Source organism: Chiloscyllium plagiosum, unplaced genomic scaffold (assembly GCF_037043375.1).
Source record: "Chiloscyllium plagiosum isolate Xiang-an unplaced genomic scaffold, Cpla_swu_hap1 HiC_scaffold_42, whole genome shotgun sequence".
In the NCBI taxonomy this organism is placed as follows: domain Eukaryota; kingdom Metazoa; phylum Chordata; class Chondrichthyes; order Orectolobiformes; family Hemiscylliidae; genus Chiloscyllium; species Chiloscyllium plagiosum.
The window spans coordinates 7907478-7933018 of NW_028270180.1; the positions used below are offsets into that span (position 1 = coordinate 7907478).

Sequence of the window (25541 nt, forward strand, 5' to 3'; positions counted from 1 at the left end):
CTAGATCCGCACAACATTACTTGTGTCTCTGGATTCCCAAATCTAAAATCACTAGACCATTGCTTACCCAATGAAACCTTTCTGTTTGTCTTTCAAACCTCCAGAATCCATAGTACTTTGACTTTACTTTGAGTTATACCCAGTCTCCAGTCCTTAGTCAAAATAACCTTTGACATTCCGTTGTAACCATTCCTGCCTCTGTGGTTGAGGTAGTTGGTTAGCTCACCGAGCTGCTGGGTTATCGTGTAGATGTTTCATTACCGTGCTCAATTCCGGGTCTTCTCTGCAGCAGTTTGTACACTGGGTCTATCTCTATGTGTTTGTTGATGGTCTTTTTGGTTGAAAACCAGGTTTCCAAGAACTCTTCGGCATGTGTCTGGTTAGCTTGTCCTAGAATGGTTACTTTGTCATACTTTGGAAAGTGACACTCAGCCCACCAGACCAGACTCCATAAAAACCAAGCAGAACAGAATGACAGTGCTTCACCCTGATGATGTTACCTAGCGCGGTAATGAAACGTCTGCATGATAAACCAGCAGCTTGGTGAGCTAATCAACTACCTCATCCACAACCCAAGCTCCAGATCTTCACAAAAACCTTAAAAACCTCTTTTGTTCTTGTCTCATTGTCACCTCCTTTTTTGCATTTTATTATTGTCCCTATTAACAATCAACCTCTGCTGCTCTCCATCCAAACACAGACCTCTATATCCATGTTCAGTCCCTCTTGTCTCTCTGGCCCTGAATGTTTTCTTAAAAATTGATCATCTTTGACATGTCCTTCTTCTGATGAAAGGTCATTGACCTGAAACTTTAAATCCGACATCATTCCCTCACATAGCTGCTTTCTAACCTGTTGAATATTTCCCAGCATTTCCTGGCATCTACCCCACTTAAATAGATGATAACATCATCTGTCTCACCACTATTTGTGGAATCTTGCTGTCTGTGAAACAAAATGACTGTGGGATGAACTTCCGGGGAAGTGCAGGTACACTTAGAACATTTAAAAGACATTTGGATAAGGAACGTTGGAGCAATATGGGGCAAACACAGGCAGGTGGGACTAGTTTTGTCTGGGATTATAGTTGACACGGACTGGTTGGACCAAAGGGTCTGTTTCTGTGCTGTATGACTCTATGACTCTGACTGTATCTCTGCCTCATTTGCCCACATTATAACAGCAACTTTACTTCAAATTCAGTATCAAATCAATTGGCTGTGAGGAGTTTTGAGAGAGCCTGGGGAGGTGGCGGGTGCTATGTTAATGCAAAATACTTTCCTTTCAACCTGATCACTTGGGACACTTTCTGAAAAGGTTTCACCTGCTTTGACATCTTTGGTAAAAACATGAGCTGCAATAAATTATCGTGCTCTCATCCAATATTCAAGGTAATCAATTGATATTATTTCAATCACTTTTGGTACAAAGTAATTTTGTATTAATCACTTCCAGGCAATGCTCAGTAACTAGCAGAAGGAAGGAAACCTTCATTGGGCTTTGCTGTTCATGGGAAAATTGATTGTCAACGTGGTGGCACCTTGTTAAATATTAATCACAGATGTAATAGTGCAACAACAATTTAAATTGCAATTAATCAAATCATAATTTGTCTCAGAATAATAGCTGGATTACTGCCTGTAGTTTGGAGAATAGAAGTTATCCTCTTTAATTTCAATAAACAGAAGCCAGGGATATCTTCTGAGCTATTTTGCTTTAATGAACATGGGAATTAGGAGTAGAACTACACAGTCCTTGAAGCATCTTTCACTGTTCAATAATGACATGGTGAAGTCACCACAATCTTACCAGACCATAGGGCTGCTCTCCCATTAAAGTGAGATAGACAACTGGTGTTTTTTTAAATTTGATTATTATTATCACATGTACCTAGGTACGGTGAAAAGATCTGTTTTGTGTTTAGTACAGGCAGACCATACCATCCAAAGTGTATTAGGGTAATAAACAGAGTGAGGAATACAATATTAGGGCAGCATGGTGGCCCACAATGCTAGGGATCCAAATTCAATCCCAGCTTCGCGTGACTGTCTGTGTGAAGTTTGCACATTCTCCCCGTGTCTGTGCGGGTTTCCTCCGGGTGCTCCGGTTTCCTCCCACAATCCAAAGATGTGCAGGTTAGGTGAATTGGCTATGATAAAATTGCACATAGTGTCCAGGGATGTGTTGGTTAGGTGCATTAGTTAGGGGCAAATGTAGAGTAGTAGGGGAAATGGGTCTGGGTGGGTTAAGCTTTGGAGCGTCGGTGTGGACTTGTAGGGCTGAATGGCCTGTTTCCACACTGTAGGGTTTCTATTTAAAAAAAGATGGCTGCTGAGGAGGTGCACAGACAGCAACATCAACATTTAAATTTAAAATCTGAGAGGTCCATTCAGAAATCTGATAATAGTGGGGAAGAGGCTGCTCTTGAATTTGTCGGTACACATGTTTACAGTTTTTAATCTCCTACCTGATGGAAGAGATTTGAAGAGATTGGAACCGGGTTTGGGAGGGGTCTTTGATGATATTGGCTGCCTTCCCGAGGCAGGGAAAAGTATAGATGGATGGAAGGTTTACTTGTGTGCTGACTCAACTCACTACAGCTCGGTCGAGGGTCAGGATTAAGAAGGGGGGACCTTTAGGCTAAACTCAGCCAGAGGCATGACTGACCCATGCAAGCTGTGCTCAGAGATAGCTGCATGATGGTGGATTAGTAACCAGGAATAATCAGCACCCTTATTTCATGCAGTCTAAATTATTGCTCCCTTTGAAATTTGGCATTCTTGCATCTGTCCTGATGAAAACAGCATTTCTCTTTCTACCAGCAATACTCAAGTTCTGTTCTACTGAACAACTATAAGTGTTGAGACCAGTAGGAAGATATCAAATTAAAGAGCTTTCTTTTCCCAAAGATAAAAAAAAGAGCCGAAATATCTGATGACCTGCTCACCTCTCTCTTTGATCGTCGTCATCCATGTTGGAAAGTAGCTGTGACCCGGCCAACGAGAGGTCAAGTGCAGCCAGGGGCAGGTCACGATAGCCGAAGCTGACAAGTTGCACAGGGGCGATGCACTGGCTCTCCTCCTCCACCTGCTGCGAGATGATCTCAAGGTCTGACACAGTCCCTTCCTGACCAAGCCTACCAAAGACAAGATTGCATGTCAACACAGTGCGTGACAAATCCCCACAGTGCTTTACTGGAGCTATAAGCTACCTTTGTTTCAGCCATAAGGATGGATCTCAAAAACAGCCATTATTCAGTGCAGACCATTTCCAGCTTCTGTAAAGTCTTTCATAAAAGCACAAATCACTGGACCCGAAATGTTAACTCTACTTTCTCTCCTCAAATACTGCCAGACCTGCTGAGTCTTTTTCAGGAATTTCTGATTTTGTCTCTGATTTCCAGCACCTGCAGTTCTTTTGTTTTTGCAAAATCTTTCATTTATTCACTTGCCTCAGTTGTACAAAAACATTCAGTATTCGGGATGCCACTTTATGATGTTTCCCACAGTGTCAAAAAGGGTTTGCATTTATATAACATCTTTAACATAGTCAGATGACACAGTTCACAGGAGATTTATCAAACAGAGTAAGACACTGGGCCATGTACAAAAGTATTAGCGTCAGTAGTTAAAAGCTGGGTCAAAGAGGCCCATTTTAAGGACTAGGAGAATGTGAGGACTGCAGATGCTGGAGGTCAGAGTCAAGAGTGTGGTGCTGGAAAAGCACAGCAGGTCAGGCAGCATCCAAGGAGCAGGAGAATCGACATTTTGGGCATAAGCCCTTCTTCAGGACAAGTTTCTGATGAAGGGCTCATTCCCAGAATGTTGATTCTCCTCCTCCTCGGATGCTACCTGATCTGCTGTGCTCTTCCAGCACCACACTCTTGACATTTTGGTAGGTAGTTATTGGGAACTTCCACACTTTAGGACCCAAAGACCGGAGATATAGCTATTAATAGTCAGGTGATGAAAATTGGGAATGACAAATGAAATGTTGTCATTTATTACAGGGGGAATGGAATATAAAAATATGGCTGTTGTACACATCTAGAGTACACATCTAGAGACCACATCTAGAGTACTGCGTGCAGTTTTTGATCTCATTATTTCAGAAAGAGAATAATTGTATTAGAAACTGTTCAGAAAACGCTCACTTGACTTTTTCCTGAGATGAAGGGTTTAGCTCTTAAGTGAAGATAGGACTGAATGTATCCATTGGATATTGAAGAATAAGAGGCAATCTCATTGAAACAAGTTAGATCCTGTGAAGACATGACAGGATGGATGCTGAGAGGATGTTTTGCCTTGTGGGAGAGACTAGAACCAAAGGACACAGTATTAAAATAAGGGATCTCCCACTGAAGATGGGATGAGGAGAATATGTTTTCGTTTTCCAAGAGAACAGTGGAGGCTGAGTCATGGAATATTTTTAATGCTGAGTTATATGGACTCTGGACTAACAAGGAAGTCAGTAGGTACTGGAGGACAGACAGGAAAGTAAAGTTGAAGGCACAATCTGATCAGGTGTGGTTTATTGAAAGGCAATGCATGCTTGAGGGGCCGAATGGCCTCTTTCCTGTTTCTGATTCATTTGTTAGCATGTAGGAATGTCTATAAGCAAACACGGGTTATAAATTAGCTCTAGTAATTGGTATGGCTCTCTCCTCTCTGAGGTAGTTGTAGACTCAAGTCTCACTTCAGAGATCTTGTCACAAATTCAAGGCTGACACTCCATGCAGTTCTGAAGGACAGCTGCACAGTTTGAGGGGCTATCTGTCAAATGAAATGCTAAACTGAGGTTATGAAAGATTCCGTGGCACTATTTGAAAACAGAGGAGAGTAATCTCTCCTCAAGTATCATGAGTTAATAATTATCCTTCAATGAACATTGCTGTTAAAAAGATGCAAGTATCTGGTCAGTATCATTTTTTTTAATCTTAGGGGACTGGCTGGACCAACAATCATTGTCCATCCCTAAATGTCTTGAGAAGGTGATGGTGAGCTCCTTTCCTGATTCACTGCAGTCCATTTGGTGTCAGTAGACCCACAATGCTGCAGGAAAGGAATCGCAGGAGTTTGACCGAGCAACAATGAAGGAACAGTGATATATTTCCAAGTCAGGGGAAGCTATGGGAAGGAGTGGAGCAGTGGTAATATCACTGGACTAGTAATCCAGAAACCCAGGTTGATGTTTTAGGAACATGGGTTCTAACCTCATTGTAGCAGATGATGAAATTTTAATTCAATAAAGGAAACTTTGAATTCAAAGGTTAGCCAAATGGCAACCATGAAATCACTGCTGATTGTCTTGCCAGACCATAGGACTGCTCTCTCTTGAAAGACAACTGGTGGTGGTTTAATTTGAGGCTGACCATACTTCAGGTGAGGGGAGAGGTTGAGAAGGAGAACCCTTCATGGTAACCTCAGCCTGTCTGGCTATTGAATCCATGCTGCTGGCATCAAATTTTATCACAAACCAGCTGACTGAGCCAACTAACCCCCACCTGGGCATTACTGAATGAAATAGCATCCTCTCCACCTCTCTCTCCTCCTCTCAAGCCCACCTCTTTGGAGACACTTATCCTTGAAGGAAATAAATCTGTCAGCTTTACCCAGTCTGTCATACATGTGACACACAGCAATGTGGTTGATTCTTAACTGCTCTCTGGCCTTAGCCAGCCAGTCAATAGACAATTAGGGCTAGGCAATAAATGCTAAGTCAGACAGCAATACCACAACTCAGGAACAAATTTTTAAAAAAACTTAGGATATTGTGTGGCTTGCAGATGTCAGTGTTGCCACATATCTGCTGCCCTTGTCCTTCGAGAGTAGTTGTGGTTGTGGGTTTGGAAGGTGCTGTCTTAGGGGCTTTGCATTGTTGATTTTGAAAGCTAGCTCTACACAAACTGACTGACTCCTGTCTTCTTGCCTGGAAAACAATCTGGGATGAACTGAGGCCCTGAAAGGTGCTTTATACATGCAACTTCCTTCCACTTTTATAAACAATGATACGTGCTCGTGAAATGCACCGTTGCTGCAAAACTTTGAGAATTGCTGGTCTAAACCCTGGAACTGCGACTGTGAAGTCTAGAAGATCTGACTCAATCGCAGTAGCAGATTTGCAGTGCTGTCATGGGTTATAATGGATGACAAGCTGCATAAAAATCAATTACCAACCTGCTACACTCCTGCCTGTCTCTTATTGCTTAAAAGCATTTCCACACTTAGTGAAATATTTAATTATAAAGTTAATCGTTTGGCTCAAGCCGAGATGTACCCAGCAGCTGTTAGGAGCCAGCCCCACCAGCAGGAAGCTGACAGTAGTGGGCAGCTCAGCACTAAGCACAATGTGCAATTTCGACCCTTTCAGCAGTTTAATCCTGCAACTTGCAATTCTGTCTAAATCTTCAGCAGAGTTGGGCAATAGGGGAGCAGAGCTTGTATGGATACCCCACTCTGAACAAGGTACAAGGAAAGAAAAGGCAGTTTACAGCTAACGATGTACTTTTGAAATATGGTCACTGCTGTATGCAGAAAGCACAACAGTTACATTTGTGCACAGTAAATTCCTGGGCAATCTGTTTTGAGTGATGTTCATTGAGGGATAACATTCGCAAGAAAACTAGGGAGGACTCCCTGGCTCTCCTTTAGAATAACCCCCTGGGATCTTTTACACCAACCCAAGAGCGCTGGATTTAAGATCTCAGCCAAAAGACAGCTCTGTCCCACAGCACAGCAGTAGGAAGGTGGTGGTGTAGTGGAAATATCACTCAGCTAAATCATCCAGAAGCCTAGGCTAGGGTCAAGGTTGGTGTTGATCCAAATCCCACCAGGATAGATGGTGAAGTTTGAATTTAACAAAATCCAGAATTAAAAGCTGGTGTAATAGTGACCATGTAATCATTGCTGATGGTTTTAGAAATCCATCTGATTCACTAACATCCTCCAAGGAAAGAAATCTTTCCCTCGTGTAGTTTATGTGTGACTCCAGACCCATAGCAATATGACTCTTCCTGCCCTCTGAAATGGCCATAGCAAACCAGTCAGTTCAAGGGCAATGAATGATTGGCAAAAAAATGCTAACCTTGGGCAGTGATGTCTACTTGCTATGAACAAGTTAGAAATAAACCTCTGCTGGCCTTGACTTCATATTCAGGTCAAAGCAGTGGGACTTGAACCCACAATTTGAGGTGAGTTCCATGTGCCCCTGACCATGTTTGTGCTGTAGCTGACGTGATGTTCCTCTTCTGTTTGCAAATGCAGTGTGTGTGTGTGTGTGTGTGTGTGTGTGTGTGTGTGTGTGTGTGTGTGTGTGTGTGTGTGTGTGTGTGTGTGTGTGTGTGTGTGTGTGTGTGTGTGTGTGTGTGTGTGCTGGCGTGGGGGGTGTCAGGGGACAAAGCACTATGTAGATCTCAATGATCTGAAGAGGCTCATTTATATTTTCTTTGATAAATTGCAAGAAAGTAATAGGGCTCAAGAGAGAAGCCTGTGCTTGATTTCAATTCCCTGTGGGGTTGTTATAATTTAAATTGCCAATTTTGTGTCTTAATAATGTCTTCTGACAATCAATACATTACATAATCTGTTGCATTCTGTTTGTCTACATGTGCTGCTCAGAAAATTCAAATTGTTAAACAAAATCTTTTGTAAATCTGTCTCTGCTTACTCCAGTCTCCCTCTCCCTGAGTAGCCTGTGCTTTCTTTTCCCATTTAGCCTGTGCTCACACTTACTGATCAGCCAAGGTTCACTATCCTTGAATTGCCCTGTGTTAACTGCTTCTGACTAGCTCAGGCACTCAATAGCATGAGCATCACCAGCTCCCAGATCATCAGCTTCCTGAGGGTTGTCACTGACAATAAATACCACTGGTCCAGCCATATAAATGCCATGGCTATGAGGATATTTCAGAGTCTGAGTACTCTGTGCTGAGGGCTGAATACCCAAAATTTCTCCCTACCTAAACTGCCCAAGTCCAGAACATTCTCCACTTGCCTGGATGGGTGACCCCGATGCCTGGAGGAAGAACACCTCATGGGCATCGCCCTCCTGACCTGCCCATCACTTTTCCCATCTATCTGCTCCACCCTCCCCGACCAATCACCTTCTCCCTCAACTTCATCTACCTATCGCTTTATCAGCTATCTCCCCCCCAACCCCACCCTCCTCCCATTTATCTCTCAGCCCCCCAGCCCACAAGCCTCATTCCTAATGAAGGGCTTATGCCCGAAACGTCGATTCTCCTGCTCCTCAGATGCTGCCTGACATGCTGTGCTTTTCCAGTGCTACATTCTCGACGATGTTGCAACAACAGTCAAGGAACTTGACACCATCCATGACAAGTAGCCTGTTGGATGGGCTTCCATCCACCACCTGATATGATTACTCTCTGGCAGTCCATGGATGTAGTGAGTATCATTTACAAGATGCAGTGTGCTACACCCTTAACACTGCCATTGACAGAAACCCCTAAGCACACAGCCTCCAATAGCTAGAAGGACCAGAGGGTTCTGATATGATTGAGAGATGGTGCCCCCTTAAACTGATGCCAATCACTACCTTGAGACAGGATGTGATGTATTATTCCCGTGATTCTGAGTCATAAAAGAATAGAAATCATAGAGGTTGAATATGTCTCCGCTATGTTAGATATCATAATATCTATGTTGTCTTATCTTCAAATAAAAATCCCCATAAAATTATTTTTCCAAGCTTTGTAATATAATTGTATGTTTGTGATAAATAAGAATGCAACAGAGGGTAGCAGGTGCATCACATCCAAGTACCCTTCCAAACCACACACCGACATAGATTCAGCTGAGCTCTGGTATTTGCACTGATGATGGGAGTCTAGGACAAAAGGGATGTAGCCTCAAAACAGAGCAAGGTCATTCAAGAGATTGTCAGAAGTCACACGACACCAGGTTGTAGTTCAATAGGATTTATTTGAAATCACAATCTTTCGGAGTGTTGCCCCCTTGTCAGGTAAAATGGCTTCACCTGAGGAAGGAGCAGTGCTCCGAAAGTTTGTGATTTCAAGTAAACCTATTGGACCATAACCTGGTGCGGTGTGACTTCTGACTTTGTCCACCTCAGTTCAACACCAACATCTCTACATCATTCAGGGAGAGAAGTTAACAAGCAACTTCCTGCAAAGAGCAGTGGATGCTGACTCAATTAACCATTCTAAGCCAGTGTTCTGAAAAAGGGTCACTGGACTCAAAACGTTAGCTCTGTTTTCTCTTCACAGATGCTGCTGGGCCTGGTGAGTTTCTCCAGCAATTTCTGATTTTGTATGATTCAAAATCAGCGATGGACAGAGCTTTGTTAGACAATGGATTATGGATGATGGTGGATGCAGTTCAAATACAGATCAGCCAGAATCTCATTGAATGGTAGAAATGTTCCAATTCTTCAAGCTTTCGTTCCAACAATGATTGACAGCCTGTGTATCAACAGGCCAAAATTCATCATGCATCCTCTGAAGAACAAACTGAGATGTTGGCAATGTGACTGAATATTTTGTCTAATATTCATTGTCAGGAGGTCTATTCATCGATATTTATTGACCAGCCTGATTTGCCCTGAGACGGTGATGCTGAGACCTCCTTGGATGCAAATTGGTTCAGTGGGGAGCACAGCACATGTATAGACACCCTGGAGATGCATCAGACAGTGAATAGGGCTTCAGAGACCCAACAGGCAGGACAGAAAGCGATTGACCCAACAATAGACCACCTCAGAAGTCAGTTGAGAGTTACCTATAGCGGGTCAGACAGCATCTGAGGAGCAGGAAGGTCAACGTTTTGACCCAAACTGTTGACTTTTCTGCTCCTCGGATGCTGTCTGACTTGCTGTGCTTTTCCAGCTTCACATCTATTGACTCTGACTTCCAGCATCCGCAGTCCTTACTGTCTGAGAGTTAACTACCACTGGTTTCTGTTCAGAGTCAGCAGAGTTTTCAAGATTCTTTCCAATTCTTTAAAGAATGTTAATCAATTTTTATCAACAGGTTTGTGGTTAATGCTCCCGACCTTTTACTTACAGACTTTTTGTTTTAATCAAATTCAAACTGTCAAAACACCACGGAAGGCTGCAACTCACATTCTTCAGACTGTACTGTAACCAATGTACCACCATATCATAGAACATAGAACAACACAGCGCAGAACAGGTCCTTTGGCCCTCGATGTTACGCCAAGCTGTGAACTAATCTAAGCCCATCCTCCTACACTATCCCATCATCATCCATTAGCTTATCCAAGGATTGTTTAAATCTCCCTAAAGTGGCTGAGTTAACTACTTTGGCAGGTAGGGCATTCCACGCCCTTACCACTCTCTGCGTAAAGAACCTGCCCCTGACATCTGTCTTAAATCTATCACCCCTCAATTTGTAGCTATGCCCCCTCATACATGCTGACGTCATCATCCTAGGAAAAAGATTTTCATTGTCTACCCTATCTAATCCTCTGATCATCTTATAGGTCTCTATTAAATCCCCTCTTAACCTTCTTCTTTCCAATCAGAACAGACCCAAGTCTCTCAGCCTTTCCTCATAAGACCTTTCCTCCAGACCAGGCAACATCCTGGTAAATCTCCTCTACACCTTTTCCAATGCTTCCATATCCTTCTTGTAATGGGGCGACCAGAACTGTACGCAATATTCCAAGTGCGGCCACACTAGTGTTTTGTATAGTTGCAGCATGACATTACAGCTCTGGAGCTCAATCCCTCTACCAATAAAACCTAACACACCGTATGCCTTCTTAACAGCACTATCATCCTGGGTTGCAACTTTCAGTGATCTATGTACATGGACTCCAAGATCCCTCTGCGCATCCACACTATCAAGAATCTTTCCATTGACCCAGTACTCTACCTTCCTGTTATTCTTCCCAAAGTGAATCACCTCACATTTAGCTGCATTGAACTCTATTTGCCACCTTTCAGCCCAATTCTGCAGTTTATCTAAGTCCCCCTGCAACCTGCAACATTTTTCCACACTGTCCACTATTCCACCGACTTTAGTGTCATCTGCAAACTTACTAACCCATCCACCTATGCCTGCGTCTAAGTCATTTATAAAAATGACAAACAGCAGTGGTCCCAAAACAGATCCTGGTGGCGAATATCCTTTGACTTTTGCCCTCTATAACTCAGCAAGATCAACTGGAGCATCACTGCCACTCTGATTGAGATTAGCTAACTTGGGAATTGCATTTAGGACATCCCTAGAACTTCATGGCTCAGTCTCTCACACTGTCGTCCACATTGTCCCACTGAGCCAAAGACAAAACCTTAAAGTGTTTTTTTTAATAATAGTGAGACTGTTCACTCGGCTATTATTAATTAGCTGTAATAATAACGGTAATTATTTTATTATTACTAGTGTGTTTTACTATCAATTATTAGTTCAAAATTATTTAGCTGATAATTGTCCAAGTACAGTAGTTGCTATGTTCTTACTCACCATATGTTCTTTGTACCTGGTTCCTGGAGGTGTGCTAGACACTGCAGATTTTAGTCTATTTGGAAATAATGAGAACACCACGTAAATTGGTCACTGTCTCTAAATGACATCAGCTCCCTTAGCTCTATTTGTTGGAAAAGATGAGAGAGAAAGAGTGGGAGACTGAGTGGAAGCGAGAGAGGGTGCAAGAGAGAGATCGGTTAACAAACAATGTAAGTATGTGAGAGAGAGAGAGGTTTAGAGATTGAGTGAAATATCCAATAGTGAGAACGAGAGCAGGGGTTAATTAGGACAGGAGAGCTTTGAAGGCAATTTAGTGACCCCAATGACACATCAATTGGGATCAGTAACCTCAGCATAGATGGGAAATCAAACCTACAAGCCTCAGCTAATCACATTGAAAACTCATTGATTCTTTCTGGGATGCTTTACACCCCATCTTTATGATTCCCCTGTGATGGAGCATTATCCTTGCTTTTGTCATCTCCAGTGTTGACTATGTCAATGCTCTACTGAATGGTCTGCTGACCTCCATGCTTTCCATAACCTGCAGCTCATCTAAACCTCTGTGGTCCATACCTTACCTATCGCTCCTGTGCTCACTAAGCTGATGGTTCCTGGTCCAGCATCATCAATAGGTTTTAAGTGCTCATCTTGCGTTCAGTTTCATGTGGTCTCTTCCCCTATCTCTATTTCTATAACTTCTTCCTGCCCTTGCAATTCTCCAAGATCTCAACATTCCCACAAATTCTGTTCTTTTGCAGCCATGCCTTCTGCCTTTTGAACCTTGAACCTTCTACACTCCCTTGGGATGTAGGTGCTTATCTCATGAGAACAAGTTGGGCTTTTTCCATTGGACTGGAGAACAATGAGAGGTGATCTCATTGAAGCCTAGCAGATTCTGAAGGGATTTGACAAGGTAGATGGGGAGGGAGATGAAAATGAGGGGACACAGTTTCAGAATAAGTGGTCACCCTTTAAGGATGGAGGACGATGAGGCTCATAACTTTGTGGATTTCACTTTTTCAGAAAGCAATGGAGACTTGGGCGTTGAATTTATTCAAAGCTGAGATTTTTTTGATGGGCAAGGGAATCTAGGGATTTGAAGAGCAAACAGAAAAGTGGAAGGCAGCAGCTTGACTCGATCTTGCTGAACAGCAGTGCAAGCTGTAGGTTGAAGGGCCTACTCCTGCTCCTAAGTCTTACATTCCAGAACTTTATAAAGATGCTTCTTAACAATTTCTCATTGGACCAAGATTCTGGGTGCCGATATCTCTTCATGGCCCCATGTCGAATTTGACTCGATATTTCCTGCGTGCAAAGTGCTTTGGGATGTTCGGCTCTGCTGACGGTGCTACGTAAATGCAGTTTTCTTTTGTTGCCCATTGAGCCGCTGAAGTTTCTCTGTTGTTCTGAACTCAGCACAAAGTCTGCAGCTGGGATTCTGAACATTTAAATTTAGCAATGAGCGAGCAGTTCCTCTGGCTGAGGCAGCCTTCCAAAGATAGCGCCAAATGTTCAGAACCCACGGCCACATTGTACCATCTGTGGCTCCGAATATCCCTTGCTGCGCAGTCCTCACCTCCTGCTTAGTCATGGGACTGTTCCCAGTCTCTAAGATGCCTGTTCCAGCACTGGCCCAGAATTTGGACCAACATCACTAACCAACATCACTAAAAGAAAAACACAGATTGTCTAGTTCTGTATTTAAAAACATAAGAAAAAAATCACATTGCGTGCTCCTCCCTTTGCTTAGATCAAATATTTTCACCTTAACTCCAATTTCCCACACAATTCCCATTCATTAGTGTCCAATAATGTATCGATCTCTGTCTTGCATATAAAAACTGTAAAGTTTCCATAGTCCCACTCTCTCATCAGAGAGAGAGAACCAGTGGTGAGTTTAACCTGAGGGTCAGGTGAAGATAAAGATTGAGAAGGATAAAGATTCATGTCAACCTCAGTCAGTGTGGGAGCTGAATCCACACTTTTGGTATCACTCTACATAGCAAATCAGTCAACTGAGTTCATCGTCTTCCAAGTCTTGAGCATGCTCAATGACGGAGCATCCACGGGGATGGTGAATCCCAAAGATCCATTGACTTATTTCTGCACACCACAGTGTTCAGTGACTGACTATTTATTGTGATTGCACCCTCCTCATCAACCAGGGAAAAAAATCCTACCAACTCAGTTGAAAATTGGATGACCGAGTAGAGGTAATACTGTTTGAATATCTCCATCAAAGGTATTCAAAGCCTGGACGTGAAAAGTCCCTTGATATAAATGCCATTTACTTTCCTAAATATTTTCTATATCTGTACATTTACCTTCCAGTGATTCTGAACAAGGACACACTGCTTTAGTGGGCGGCACGGTGGCACAGTGGTTAGCCGGGTTCATTTCCCGCCTCAGGCGACTGACTGTGTGGAGTTTGCATGTTCTCCCTGTGTCTGCGTGGGTTTCCTCCGGGTGCTCTGGTTTCCTCCCACAGTCCAAAGATGTGCAGGTTAGGTGAATTGGCCATGCTAAATTGCCTGTAGTGTTAGGTAAGGGGTAAATGTAGGGATATGGGTGGGTTGCGCTTCGGCGGGTCGGTGTGGACTTGTTGGGCTGAAGGGCCTGTTTCCACACTGTAATGTAATCTAATCTAATCTAATCTTTCTCTGAATTCCAGCATTTCTTCTTCCCAACCATTTTTTAAAAATAAGTGACTATACTACAGAGTACTAACACTTTTTTAAATTCATCTTTTTACCGGGAGGATATAGGTGGTTGGGCCAACATTTATTGCCTATTCCTAATTGCCCTGGAGGAGGCAATAGTGAGCTGCTTTTTTTGAACTGCTGCAGTTCATGTAGCAGTTAGGAAGGGAATTCCAGGATTCTGACCCAGTGACGACAAAGGAATAGTGATTATATTTATAAGTCAGGGCTGTGTGTGGCTCAGAGGGGAACTTGGTGGTGTCCCTTGAGTTTGCTGCTCTAGTCTTTCAGGATGGTTGAGATCACACGTTTGGAAGATGCCATGGTAAGTCTCTGTAGTGGATCTTGATGGTACACACTGCTGCCTCTGTTTGTCAGAGAGAGGATGGTGTCATGATAGTATTGATCAACTTAGCAACTCAGTGATTTAGATAAATATGCTGGGGGCAACAGGTTCAAATCCCACTAGAATCACAGAGTCTTACAGCATAGAAACAGACCCTTCGGTCCAACTCATTCATACTGACCAGGTTTTCAAACTAAACTAGTCTCATTTGCCTGCGTTTGGCCCATATCCAACTAAATCCTTTCTATCCATGTACCTGTCCAAATATCTTTTAAATGATGTAATTGTACCCATCTCTACCACTTCCTCTGGCAGCCCAATCCATATACACAACCATCCTCTGGTGTGAAAATGTTGCCCTCAAATCCCTTTTAAATCTTTCCCCTCTCAACTTAAACTTATACCCTCTAGCTTTGGACTCCCCTGGAAAAAGATCTTGGCTATTCACCTTATCTAAGCCTCTCTTGATTTTATAAGAACAGAGAAGATGGTAAAAGAGGGGGAGGTGTGGCATTGTTGGTCAAGGACAGTATTACAGTTGCAGAAAGGATGTTAGGGGACTCGTCAACTGAGGTAGTATGGGCTGAAGTTAGAAACAGGAAAGGAGAGGTCATCCTGTTGGGAGTTTTTTATAGGCCTCCAAATAGTTCCAGAGATGTAGAGGAAAAGATAGCAAAGATGATTCTCGATAGGAGTGAGAGAGACAGGGTAGTTGTCATGGGGGACTTCAAATATTGACTGGGAACACTATAGTACGAGTACTATAGATGGGTCAGTTTTTGTCCAGTGTGTGCAGGAGAGCTTCCTGACACAGTATGCAGACAGGCCAACAAGGGGCAAAGCCACATTAAATTTGGTACTGGGTAATGACCCCAGCCAGGTGTTAGACTTGAAAATAGGTGAGTACTTTGATAGCGATCACAATTCTATTATGTTTACTTTAGTGATAGGAGTAGGGATAGGAGTATACCACTGGGCAAGAGTTACAGCTGGGGGAAAGGCAATTACGATATGATTAGGCAAGATTTAGGAAGCATAGGATGGGGAAGGAAACTGCAGGGGATAGGCACATTAGAAATGTGGAGCTTATTCAAGGAAAAACTCCTGTGTGTCCTAGATAAGTATGTACCTGTCAGGCAGGGAGGTTTACGAAGAGATTGGAATCTCTGGTCAAGAGGAAGAAGAAGGCTTATGTTAGGATGAGATGTTTAGGCTCAGTTAGGGCGCTTGAGGGTTACAAGGTAGCAAGGAAAGACCTAAAGAGAGAGCTCAGAAGAGCCAGGAGGAGACATGAGAAGTTGTTGGCGGACAGGATCAGGGTAAACCCTAAGGCTTTCTATAGGTATTTAAGGAATAAAAGAATGACAAGAGTAAGATTAGGGCCAATCAAGGATAGTAGTGGGAAGTTGTGTGTGGAGTCAGAGGAGATATGGGAAGCACTAACTGAACATTTTTCAACAGTATTCACTCTAGAAAACGATAATGTTGTCGAGGAGGATACTGAGATACAGGCTACTCGACTAGGTGTGATTGAGGTTCACAAGGAAGAGGTATTAGAAATCCTGCAGAGTGTGAAAATAGATAAGTCCCCTGGGCCGGATGGGATTTATCCTAGGATCCTCTGAGAAGCCAGGGAGGAGATTGCCGAGACTTTGGCTTTGATCTTTAAATCGTCATTTTCTACAGGAATAGTGACAGAAGACTGGAGGATAGCAAATGTGGTTCCCCTGTTTAAGAAGGGGAGTAGAGCCAATCCTGGTAGTTATAGACCAGTGAGCCTTACTTCAGTTGTTGGTAAAGTGTTGGAAAAGGTTATAAGAGATAGGATTTACAATCATCTAGAAAATAATAATTTGATTAGGGATAGTCAGCACGGTTTTGTGAAGGGTAGTTCGTGCCTCACAAACCTTGTTGAGTTCTTTGAGAAGGTGACCAAACAGGTAGATGAGAGTAAGCCGGTTGATGTGGTATTTATAGATTTCAGCAAGGCATTCTACAAAATGCGGGGAATGGGATTGTGGGAGATATAGCAGTTTGGATCAGTAATTGCCTTACTGAAAGAAGACAGAGGGTGGTGATTGATGGGAAATGTTCATTCTGGAGTCCAGTTACCAGTGGTGTACAGCAAGGGTCAGTGTTGAGTCCACTGTTGTTTGTCATTTTTATAAACGGCCTGGATGAAGGTGTAGAAGGGTGGATTAGTAAATTTGCAGACGACACTAAGGTCGGTGGAGTTGTGGATAGTGGTGAAGGATGTTGTAGGTTACAGAGACATAGATAAGCTGCAGAGCTGGGCTGAGAGGTGGCAAATGGAGCTTAATGTGGACAAGTGTGAGGTGATCCACTTTGGTCGGAGTAACCGGAATGCAAAGTACTGGGCTAATGGTAAGATTCTTGCTAGTGTAGATGAGCAGAGAGATCTCGGTGTCCAGGTACGCAGACCCTTGAAAGTTGCCACCCATGTTGACAGGGTTGTTAAGAAGGCATACAGTGTTTTAGCTTTTATTAATAGAGGGATCGAGGTCCGGAACCATGAGGTTATGCTACATCTGCACAAAACTCTGGTGTGGCCGCACTTGGAGTATTGTGTACAGTTCTGGTCACCGCATTATAAGAAGGAAATGGAAGCTTTGGAAAGGGTGCAGAGGAGATTTACTAGGATGTTGCCTGGTATGGAGGGAAGGTATTACGAGGAAAGGCTGAGGGACTTGAGGCTGTTTTCATTGGAGAGAAGAAGGTTGAGAGGTGACTTAATAGAGACATACAAGATAATCAGAGGGTTAGATAGGGTGGACAGGGAGAGCCTTTTTCCAAGTATGGTGACGGCAAGCACGAGGGGGCATAGCTTTAAATTGAGGGGTGATAGATATAGGGCAGGTGTCAGAGGGAGTTTCTTTACTCAGAGAGTAGTAAGGGTATGGAATGCTTTGCCTGCAACAGTAGTAGATTCGCCAACTTTAAGTACATTTAAGTCATCATTGGACAAGCATATGGACATACATGGAATAGTGTAGGTTAGATGGGCTTCAGATTGGTATGACAGATCGGTGCAACATCGAGGGCTGAAGGGCCTGTACTGCACTGTTATGTTCTATGTTCTATGTTCTAAACCTCTATAAAGTCATCCCTCAGCCTCCTACGCTCCAGAGGAAAGTGTCCGAACCTATCCAGCCCTTCCTTATAACTCAAACCCTCCAGTCCCAGCAGCATCCTTGTAAATCTTTTTGCACCCTTTCCAATTTAATAACATCATTCCTGTAGCAGGGTGAACAGAATTGTATGCAGTACTCCAAATGTGGCCTTAGAGATGTCTTGTACAGCTGTAACACAATGTCCCAATTCCTGTACTCAATGGTCTGAGCAATGAACTACAGCAGTTGGTGAAACTTAAATGCGATTATATCTGGAATTGAAAGCTAGTGACAGTGATGATGAAACTGTCTTTGCTTGTTGTTAAAACTGTGTCTGCTTCACTAATGCCCTTTAAGAATAGAAATCTCCACCCTTACCTGGTCTGGCCTAGCAATGTGGTTAACTAACCTCTGAAACGGCTGAGCGACAAGCCACTCAGTTTAAGGGCAATTTAAGGAAGGGAAATAAATGCTGCCCTTGCCAGTGATGTACCCCTCAACATCCCATGCAAGAGTAACCATGTGGTAGGGGTTGGTTTGCTCAGTTGGCTGGACAGCTGGATTGCAATGCAGCGTGATGATAACTGTGCAGGTTCTGCACTAACTTTGGATTACCACAAGGGTCCCACCTTCCCAACCTCTCCCTCTCCCCTTGCCTGAGGTGTGGTGTTCCTCAGGTTAAACAACTGCTAGTTGTCTCTCTCTTATGCCGGGATGGGACTAGTGTGGATTTACCTAAATAGACAGTAACTATCCCACATAAATATTCTTTTTTTTTCTGCTGTGGGATCTCGCTGTGCACACATTGCTGGCTTCTCTATGCTGTAAAAGGGACTGCAGTTCTAATAAGATGTACCTTCCTGGATGTAAAGTGCTCTAGAATGCCCTGATGTTATGAAAGGCTCTCTCCCTCTGAATGCAATGTATTTTTTCTTCCCCTCTGAGCAACAAAACTCTTTCAGATCTCCAAAGGAAGTTCTAATCAAATGACTAATGCGATGGGGCCAGTAGGCTACAGGCTGAACTCTGATAGCTCCAGGCCTCTTAATCTTCACTCACTTGTTCTTTCTCCAACTCTCTGCTCTTCCCAGTTGGAACCTCAATGCACAGAGACCTGGAAAAAGCTGTTCTCAATGCTGCTGCTGTCTGACTGGAGGGGTAGGGGGGGTAGCGAGTCGAGAGGGGGTAGAGTAGGATGAAGTGGCCAAATCAATATGAGAATGCTGCAATGATTTTATACCAGCAGCTTCAGACATGTAAATCAGTAGCAAGAAAGGTCTCAATTTCATAAAATAGATTTACAATTGCAAACTCACCCACTGACTGTGCGGATCCTTCTCACCATCACCACACTAAAGCGATTGAGAAAGAAAAATTGCATTTCCATAGCACCTTTCACAGCACATCTCATAGTGCTTTGCAGCAACTTTTTGAAGCTTAGTAAGAATCATAGAATCCCTACAATGTTGAAGCAGGCCATTCAGCCCATTGAGTCCACACTGACTCTCGGAAAAGCGTTCCACCCAGACCAACCCTATCACCCTACATTTCTCATGGCTAACTCAACTAGCCTGCACATGTTTTGACACTACAGGTAATTTCCCATTGCCAATCCACCAAACATACACATTTTTAGACTGTGGGAGAAAACTGGAGTACCCGGAGGAAACCCATGTAGACACAGGGAGAGAATGTGCAAACACCACCCAGAGGATTGCCCGAGGGTGGAATTGAACCCAGGTACTTGGTGCTATGAGCCACCATGCTGCCTCTCGATGCTGTTGTTATGTATGAAACACAAGTCAATTTGTGCATAGCAAGCTTCCATAGACAGCAAAGTGATAATGACTGGATAATCTACTTTGGTCGAGGAATAAATAATGGCCAGGGCTAGATGGAGGGAATCTCCTCTTTGAACAGTGTTGCAATATTATTACGGCCATTTGAGAGGTGTGACATCTGAAAGACCCTCTGACAGTGCTGCACTCCCTCAGCACTGACCCTCTGACAGTGCTGCACTCCCTCAGTATTGACCCTCCGACAGTGCTGCATCCACTCAGTACTGACCCGCTGACATTGCTGCATTCATTCAGTATTGACCCTCCAATGGTGCTGCACTCCCTCAGCACTGACCCTTCGACAGTGCAACACTCTCTCAATATTGACCCTCTGATAGTGCTGCATTCCCTCAGCACTTACCCTCTGGCAGCGCAACACTCGCTCAGTACTGACTCTTGGACAGTGCGGAATTTCCTCAGCGCTGACCATCTGACAGTGCTGCACTGGCTCAGTACTGACCTTCTCACAGTGCGGCGCTCCCTCAGTATTGACCCTTCAACAGTGCGACACTCCCTCAATACTGACCCTCTGACAGTGCAGCACTCCCTCAGGACTGACCCTCTGGCAGTGCTGCACTCCTTCAGTACTGCACTGGACCATCAGCCTCAATGATGTGCTCAAGTCCTTGAATCTGCCACCTTCAGACCAAGGGTCGGTCCTATCAGGGGGGTATGAAATATACTAGTGCACTATTTCAAAGAAAAGCAAGGGAGTTCTCCCCATCTCCTGGCTTACATTTATCCCTTTACTGATATGCCTGAAATAAATAATTTAGTCATTATCTCATGCCTGTTTATGGGATCTTTCAGTGCACAAATTGGCTGCTGCATTTCCTGCATGCGATCAATGACAAATTTCAAAAGTACTTCATTTCCTGTAAAATGCTTAGTCATGTCATGAGGTTTTGAAGGATGCTATATGAATGCAGGTTTTTCTGTTATTTGTTTTGACTGGGTTAATGACTGTGTTAAAATAGCGCACAAGGGAATGGGTAGGTCAATAACTATAGTGTCCGAAAGAGTGGAGAGATTCATCAACAGTCTTATCCTGCCTCTAGAGGTCACAAGCATGTGATTATAAATATTCCAGGCTGATTAATATTGATAAAATCATTAGCTTCACCTAAAGGCGGAAAGTCATTATTACATGACCCATTGCTTTCATAATCAATAGAATCATTAATTAGGATGAAATTCCACTTAATATTGATTTTCCCCTCTGTCATTTTGAAATTCAACATCCAATTCCATTCTTTAATCAGATAGGGTGGTTAGTCTGGTTGGACCTGTGCTTACTTGAAAGATTCCTCTTGCCAAAGAGATGTTTTTTCTGGTGGACCCAATATGCGACCTCTGGACCAGGAAACTGTGACAGGGGAGCATTGTCCCTGAGTTAGGTCCAACGCGGTAATTTCCCAGAACTGGAGAAATTTCTGTTCCAGAAGGGGGCCATTTTGTTTACCCGATGTGGGCACGAGGCATTGGGGTATCTATTCCAATCCCAACTTCTCCCCACTTTCTCCACATCTTTCCTTTTCCTATCCAGTTTCACTAATTGCTTGTGTGAAAGGATACTTTGCCCTACTGGATAAAAGGGTATCTCATTTGTCTGTTCACCCTGATAACCCTAAACCTTCCCCTTCTTTATTTTAAGATTAGTGCAAACAACTGGTAATGAAAAACATTAAAGTAAGTTTTGGAGGGATATGGGACAGGAGCAGGCAGGTGGGACTAGTTTAGCTTGGGATTATGTTCAGCATGGACTGGTTGGACCAAAGGATCGATTTCTGTGCTGTATGACTATATGACTCTAGATAAGTCCCCAAAATCTGATGGGATCTGTCTCATGATACTGAGGGAGGCAAGGGAGGAGATTGCTGGAACTTTGACAGAGACCTTTGTATCCTCTTTAGCTACAGGAGATGTCTCAGAAGACTGGAGAATTGCCAATGTTGTTCCTTTGTGGATGAAGGAGAACAGGCATAATCCAAATAGTTATAGGCCAGTGAACCTCACCTCAGTGGTAGGGAAATTATTGAAGAAGATTCTTAGGGACAGGATTTACTCACATTTAGAAAAAAATGGATGTATTAGGGATAGACTTTGTGGAGAGAGATCTTGTCTCACAAATTAGATTGCGTTTCTTTGAGGAAGTGATGAGATGATGACAGTAGGGCTTTGGATATATTCTACATGGACTTTAATAAAGCACTTGACAAGGTCCCTCATGGGAGGCCGGTTCAGAAGATTAAGTTGTTTGGGATCCATGATTACTTGGCAAGTTGGATACAAAATTGGCTGGGTCAAAGCAGACAGAGGGTAGTTGTGGAGGGGTTGTTTTCCAATTGAAAGTCTGTAACCAATGGTGTTTCACAAGGATCAGTGCTGGGACCTCTGTTTTTTGTAATACATATCAATTATTTGGATTAATAAGTTTGAAGACATCACAAAGATTGGTGGAGTTGTGGATAGTGAGGAAGTTTGTCATAGGATACAGCAGAAGTTAGATCAGTTGGAAAGTTGGGCAGAGACATGGCGGATGGAGATAACCTGGACAAGTGTGAGATGATACAACTTGGGAGGTCAAAAGCAAGAGGTAACTACACAGTAAATGGCAGAATCCTTAGGAGCATTGATATACAGAGGGATCTTGGGATGCAAATCCATAGCTCTACAAAAGTGGCAACACAAATGGATAAGGTGGTACAAATGGTAAAAAAGGTATACAGCATGCTTGCCTTCATCGGTCGGGACATTGAATATAAAAGTTGGCAAATTATGTTGCAGCTGTATACAACTTTAGTTATGCCACATTTGGAGTATTGTGCACAGTTCTGGCTGCCAGACTATAGGAAGAATGAGGAGGCCATGGAGACGGTGCAAAAAGAGGTCTACCTGGATGATATCTGGATTGGAGTGTATTACCTATAAGGAGTGGTTGGACAAATTTAGTTTGCTTTTGTGACAGCACTGAAAACTGAGGGGTGACCTGATCCAAGTTATGAGGCTTGGATAGAATGAATAGTCGGAGTCTTTTTCCCAGGATGGAAATGTCAAATACCAGGGGGCATAGTTTTAAGGATGAGAGGGAGAAATGTACGAGGTAAGTATTTTACACAGCGGGTGGTAAATGCCTGGAACATGCTGCTGGGGGAGATGGTAGAATCAGATACAATAGCAACATTTAAGAGGCATTTATACAGACACATGAATAGGCAGGGAACTGAGGGATTCAGACCCTGTGTAGGCACATGGGATTAGTTTAGAATGGCATCATGATCGTAATAGTTATGGTGGGCCGAAAGACCAATTCCTGAGTTGTACTGTCTGTGTTCTATGTTCCTCTCAGACCCACCATAAAAGCTGCAAACCTTCAACACTTACAGCGGGCTTGCTGATTTGGAGAGCTGGCCCAGAAACAATAGGCTAAATGATATTATTCTGTACTGTAACCATTCTGTGAAGAGTCATACTGGACTGGAACCATCAACTCTGTTTCTCTTACTTCACAGATACTGCCACACCTGATAATTTTCTCCAGCACTTTCTGTATTTATCTCAGACTGCAGTACATCCAATACAATACACACTGCAATACAACACAGCATAGGCACAGGCTCTTCGGCCCACCAAGCCTGTGCTGATTCCTAACCCTTATTTAGATCTGCTACTTATTGCATATGCGTGGTTTCTATCCTTCTGTTCACCTCCCCTTCATGTGTCTATCAAGATACACTTTAAATGTTGCTAACATGCCTGCATCCACCACCTCCACTAACAGTGTGTTCCAGGCCCCCACCACCTTCTGGGTGAAACATTTTCCCCACATTTCTCCCCTAAACTTTTCCCCTCTCACCTTGAACTTGTGCCTTCTTGTAGTTGACCTTTCCACTCTGGGGAAAAGAAAACCTTTGACTATCCACCCTATCTGTGCCTCTCATAATTTTGTAGACTTTTATCAGGTCACCCAACAGCCTCTGTCTTTTCAGAAAAAACAGTCGGAGTTTATCCAACCTCTCCTCATAACAAAAACCCTCCAGACCAGGCAACATCCAGATAAACCTGCTCTGCACCCTCTCAAAAGCATTGGCATCCTTCTGGTAGTGTGGTGATCAGAACTGCATGCAATATTTCAAATGCGGCCTAACTAAAGTTTTAACTAAAGTATCTTAACTTTGGTTCTAGTCCTGATCCAGGACTGATTGACACTTGCATTAATCATCGTAACAATCATCATCAAATGCGCATTAAATACACTAACACTCCAATTCAGTGCTAAGGGTGCTCTGTACCATCAGATGTGTTATTTTTCAGATGAAATGTTAACCTAATGTCCTATTTGCACTGTCTGGTAGAAGTAATTGACTCTATGCAGCTATATCCAAGAAAGGTAGGTGAGTTCTCCCCAATGTCCCATCAATAGTTTTAACACTAAATTAGCTTTATTGTCACATGTGCTCAAATGAGTACAGGCCATTCTGCTATAATGCGCATTTTGTTAACACAATTTCACTATAACACAATTGATTAATTGGGGACACTGTTTCTAAAGTGCAAAGTTTTAAAGTGTGTATTGGTTATAACATGATTTCCCGGTCCCATTAGTTTAAATGGTACTGCTGTTACATGATTTTCTTATACATGAGATTGCACGAGAACAGAACTAATGTGTTATGGCAGAACTGACTGTGCAGTGAAAACTTTAGAAGTTGCCACTTCCGGTGCCATCTTAGGAACAAGGTACCTAGGTACAGATTCTTCAGTACAAGTTCTTAGGATAAAGAATTAGAAAAATAAAGAAATAAGAACCAGCAATACCGATCACAGGAATAAATCAGAAGACTGAGAAATAAAAAGTTCAGAGCAACCCAGTCCTCAACCAGGATCAATTAAACACATTGTCTGCTCCTTATCACTCTGCAGTTTGTGGGATCTTGCTGTGCGCAAAACAGTTGCCACTCTGCAACAGTAACTCTATTTTGGGAGTTCAAGAAGAAGTAAGGTTTGCAATCTCTTGAAGTTATGAAGAACATTATGTAAGTACAAGTCTTTCATTTCTGTTTTTCTGTTATTAGGAAGCCTAGGGCTCATTTTGCAGATCAAAGATGAAATGATCTGGAGAGAGGTAACTCTCAACTGATAGCAAGCTTTGAATTTGGGAACAAATAGATTGCAGGAGATAGTGATGAGATTTGATGAAACATACTTATTTCTAAAAACTGAGGTATCAAAATTCACCATAAATAGATTACTTTCTGAAAAACTCTTAATAAATATGCTTCAGTTGTACCTCAGTATGTAACAGCTAGTATTGGGTATTACTTGACAAGGGGACAGTGTGCCCTATCATATTTGTTTCATATTCATTTTTGGGATGTAAGCACTACTGGCAGGAGCCAGCATTTGTTTCCCAAACCTAAGTGCCCTTGGGAAGGTCATAGTGAGCCCATTGTCTACTCACAGTGCTTTCAATGTACTGATTAATACAACTGAGTAGCTTGATAGGTCATTTCAGAGGTCAATTAAGAGTCAATTGCATTGCTGTGCGTCTGTGCTTGCATGTAGGCCAGACAGCGTTGGGTTAAGAATGTCCCTAAAGAACTTAATTGAACCAGATGCTGAAACAAAAACAGAAATTGCTGTAGAAACTCAGCAGATCTGGCAACATCTGTGGTGAAGAACATTTCAGGTCCAGTGACTCTTCTTAAGAACAGTTGTGTTTTTGTTTCAGTTTAGAAACTTCTGACATCCGCAGTTTTTTGGTTTATTTTTCTGCTCAGTGAACCAGATGTCTTTGTTTACACAATAATCTGGTAATTTCATGATCATCATTAATAAGGCCAGCATTTTATTTTAGATTCATTATTACTGAACAAAGGCACATTTTATGAAAGCATTCCATTTTGCACTCATCAGGACAATTCGCAAGAATAGCAATGTAAAGGGGAACAAGATCTTTGTAGTGTATGAGAAGAGCATGGTCATTTGTTGGCAAATGGGCTCTGATTGATTAAAGCTGAAAGAACTGAGGATGCTGGAAATCAGAAACAAAAA

General features: G+C 42.9%; 1 protein-coding gene across 2 annotated transcripts in view; it reads right to left on the reverse strand.

Moving 5' to 3' along the window:
- The window catches only part of tmem266 (transmembrane protein 266), a 156186-nt gene that overhangs the window by 62373 nt on the left and 68272 nt on the right, over nucleotides 1-25541 (reverse strand). For both annotated transcript variants that reach the window (XM_087982041.1, XM_043680377.2), the window contains exon 3: nucleotides 2948-3136. In XM_087982041.1, coding sequence (XP_087838167.1) covers nucleotides 2948-3136 — 189 coding nt within the window. The remainder of the gene's footprint in view (nucleotides 1-2947; nucleotides 3137-25541) is intronic.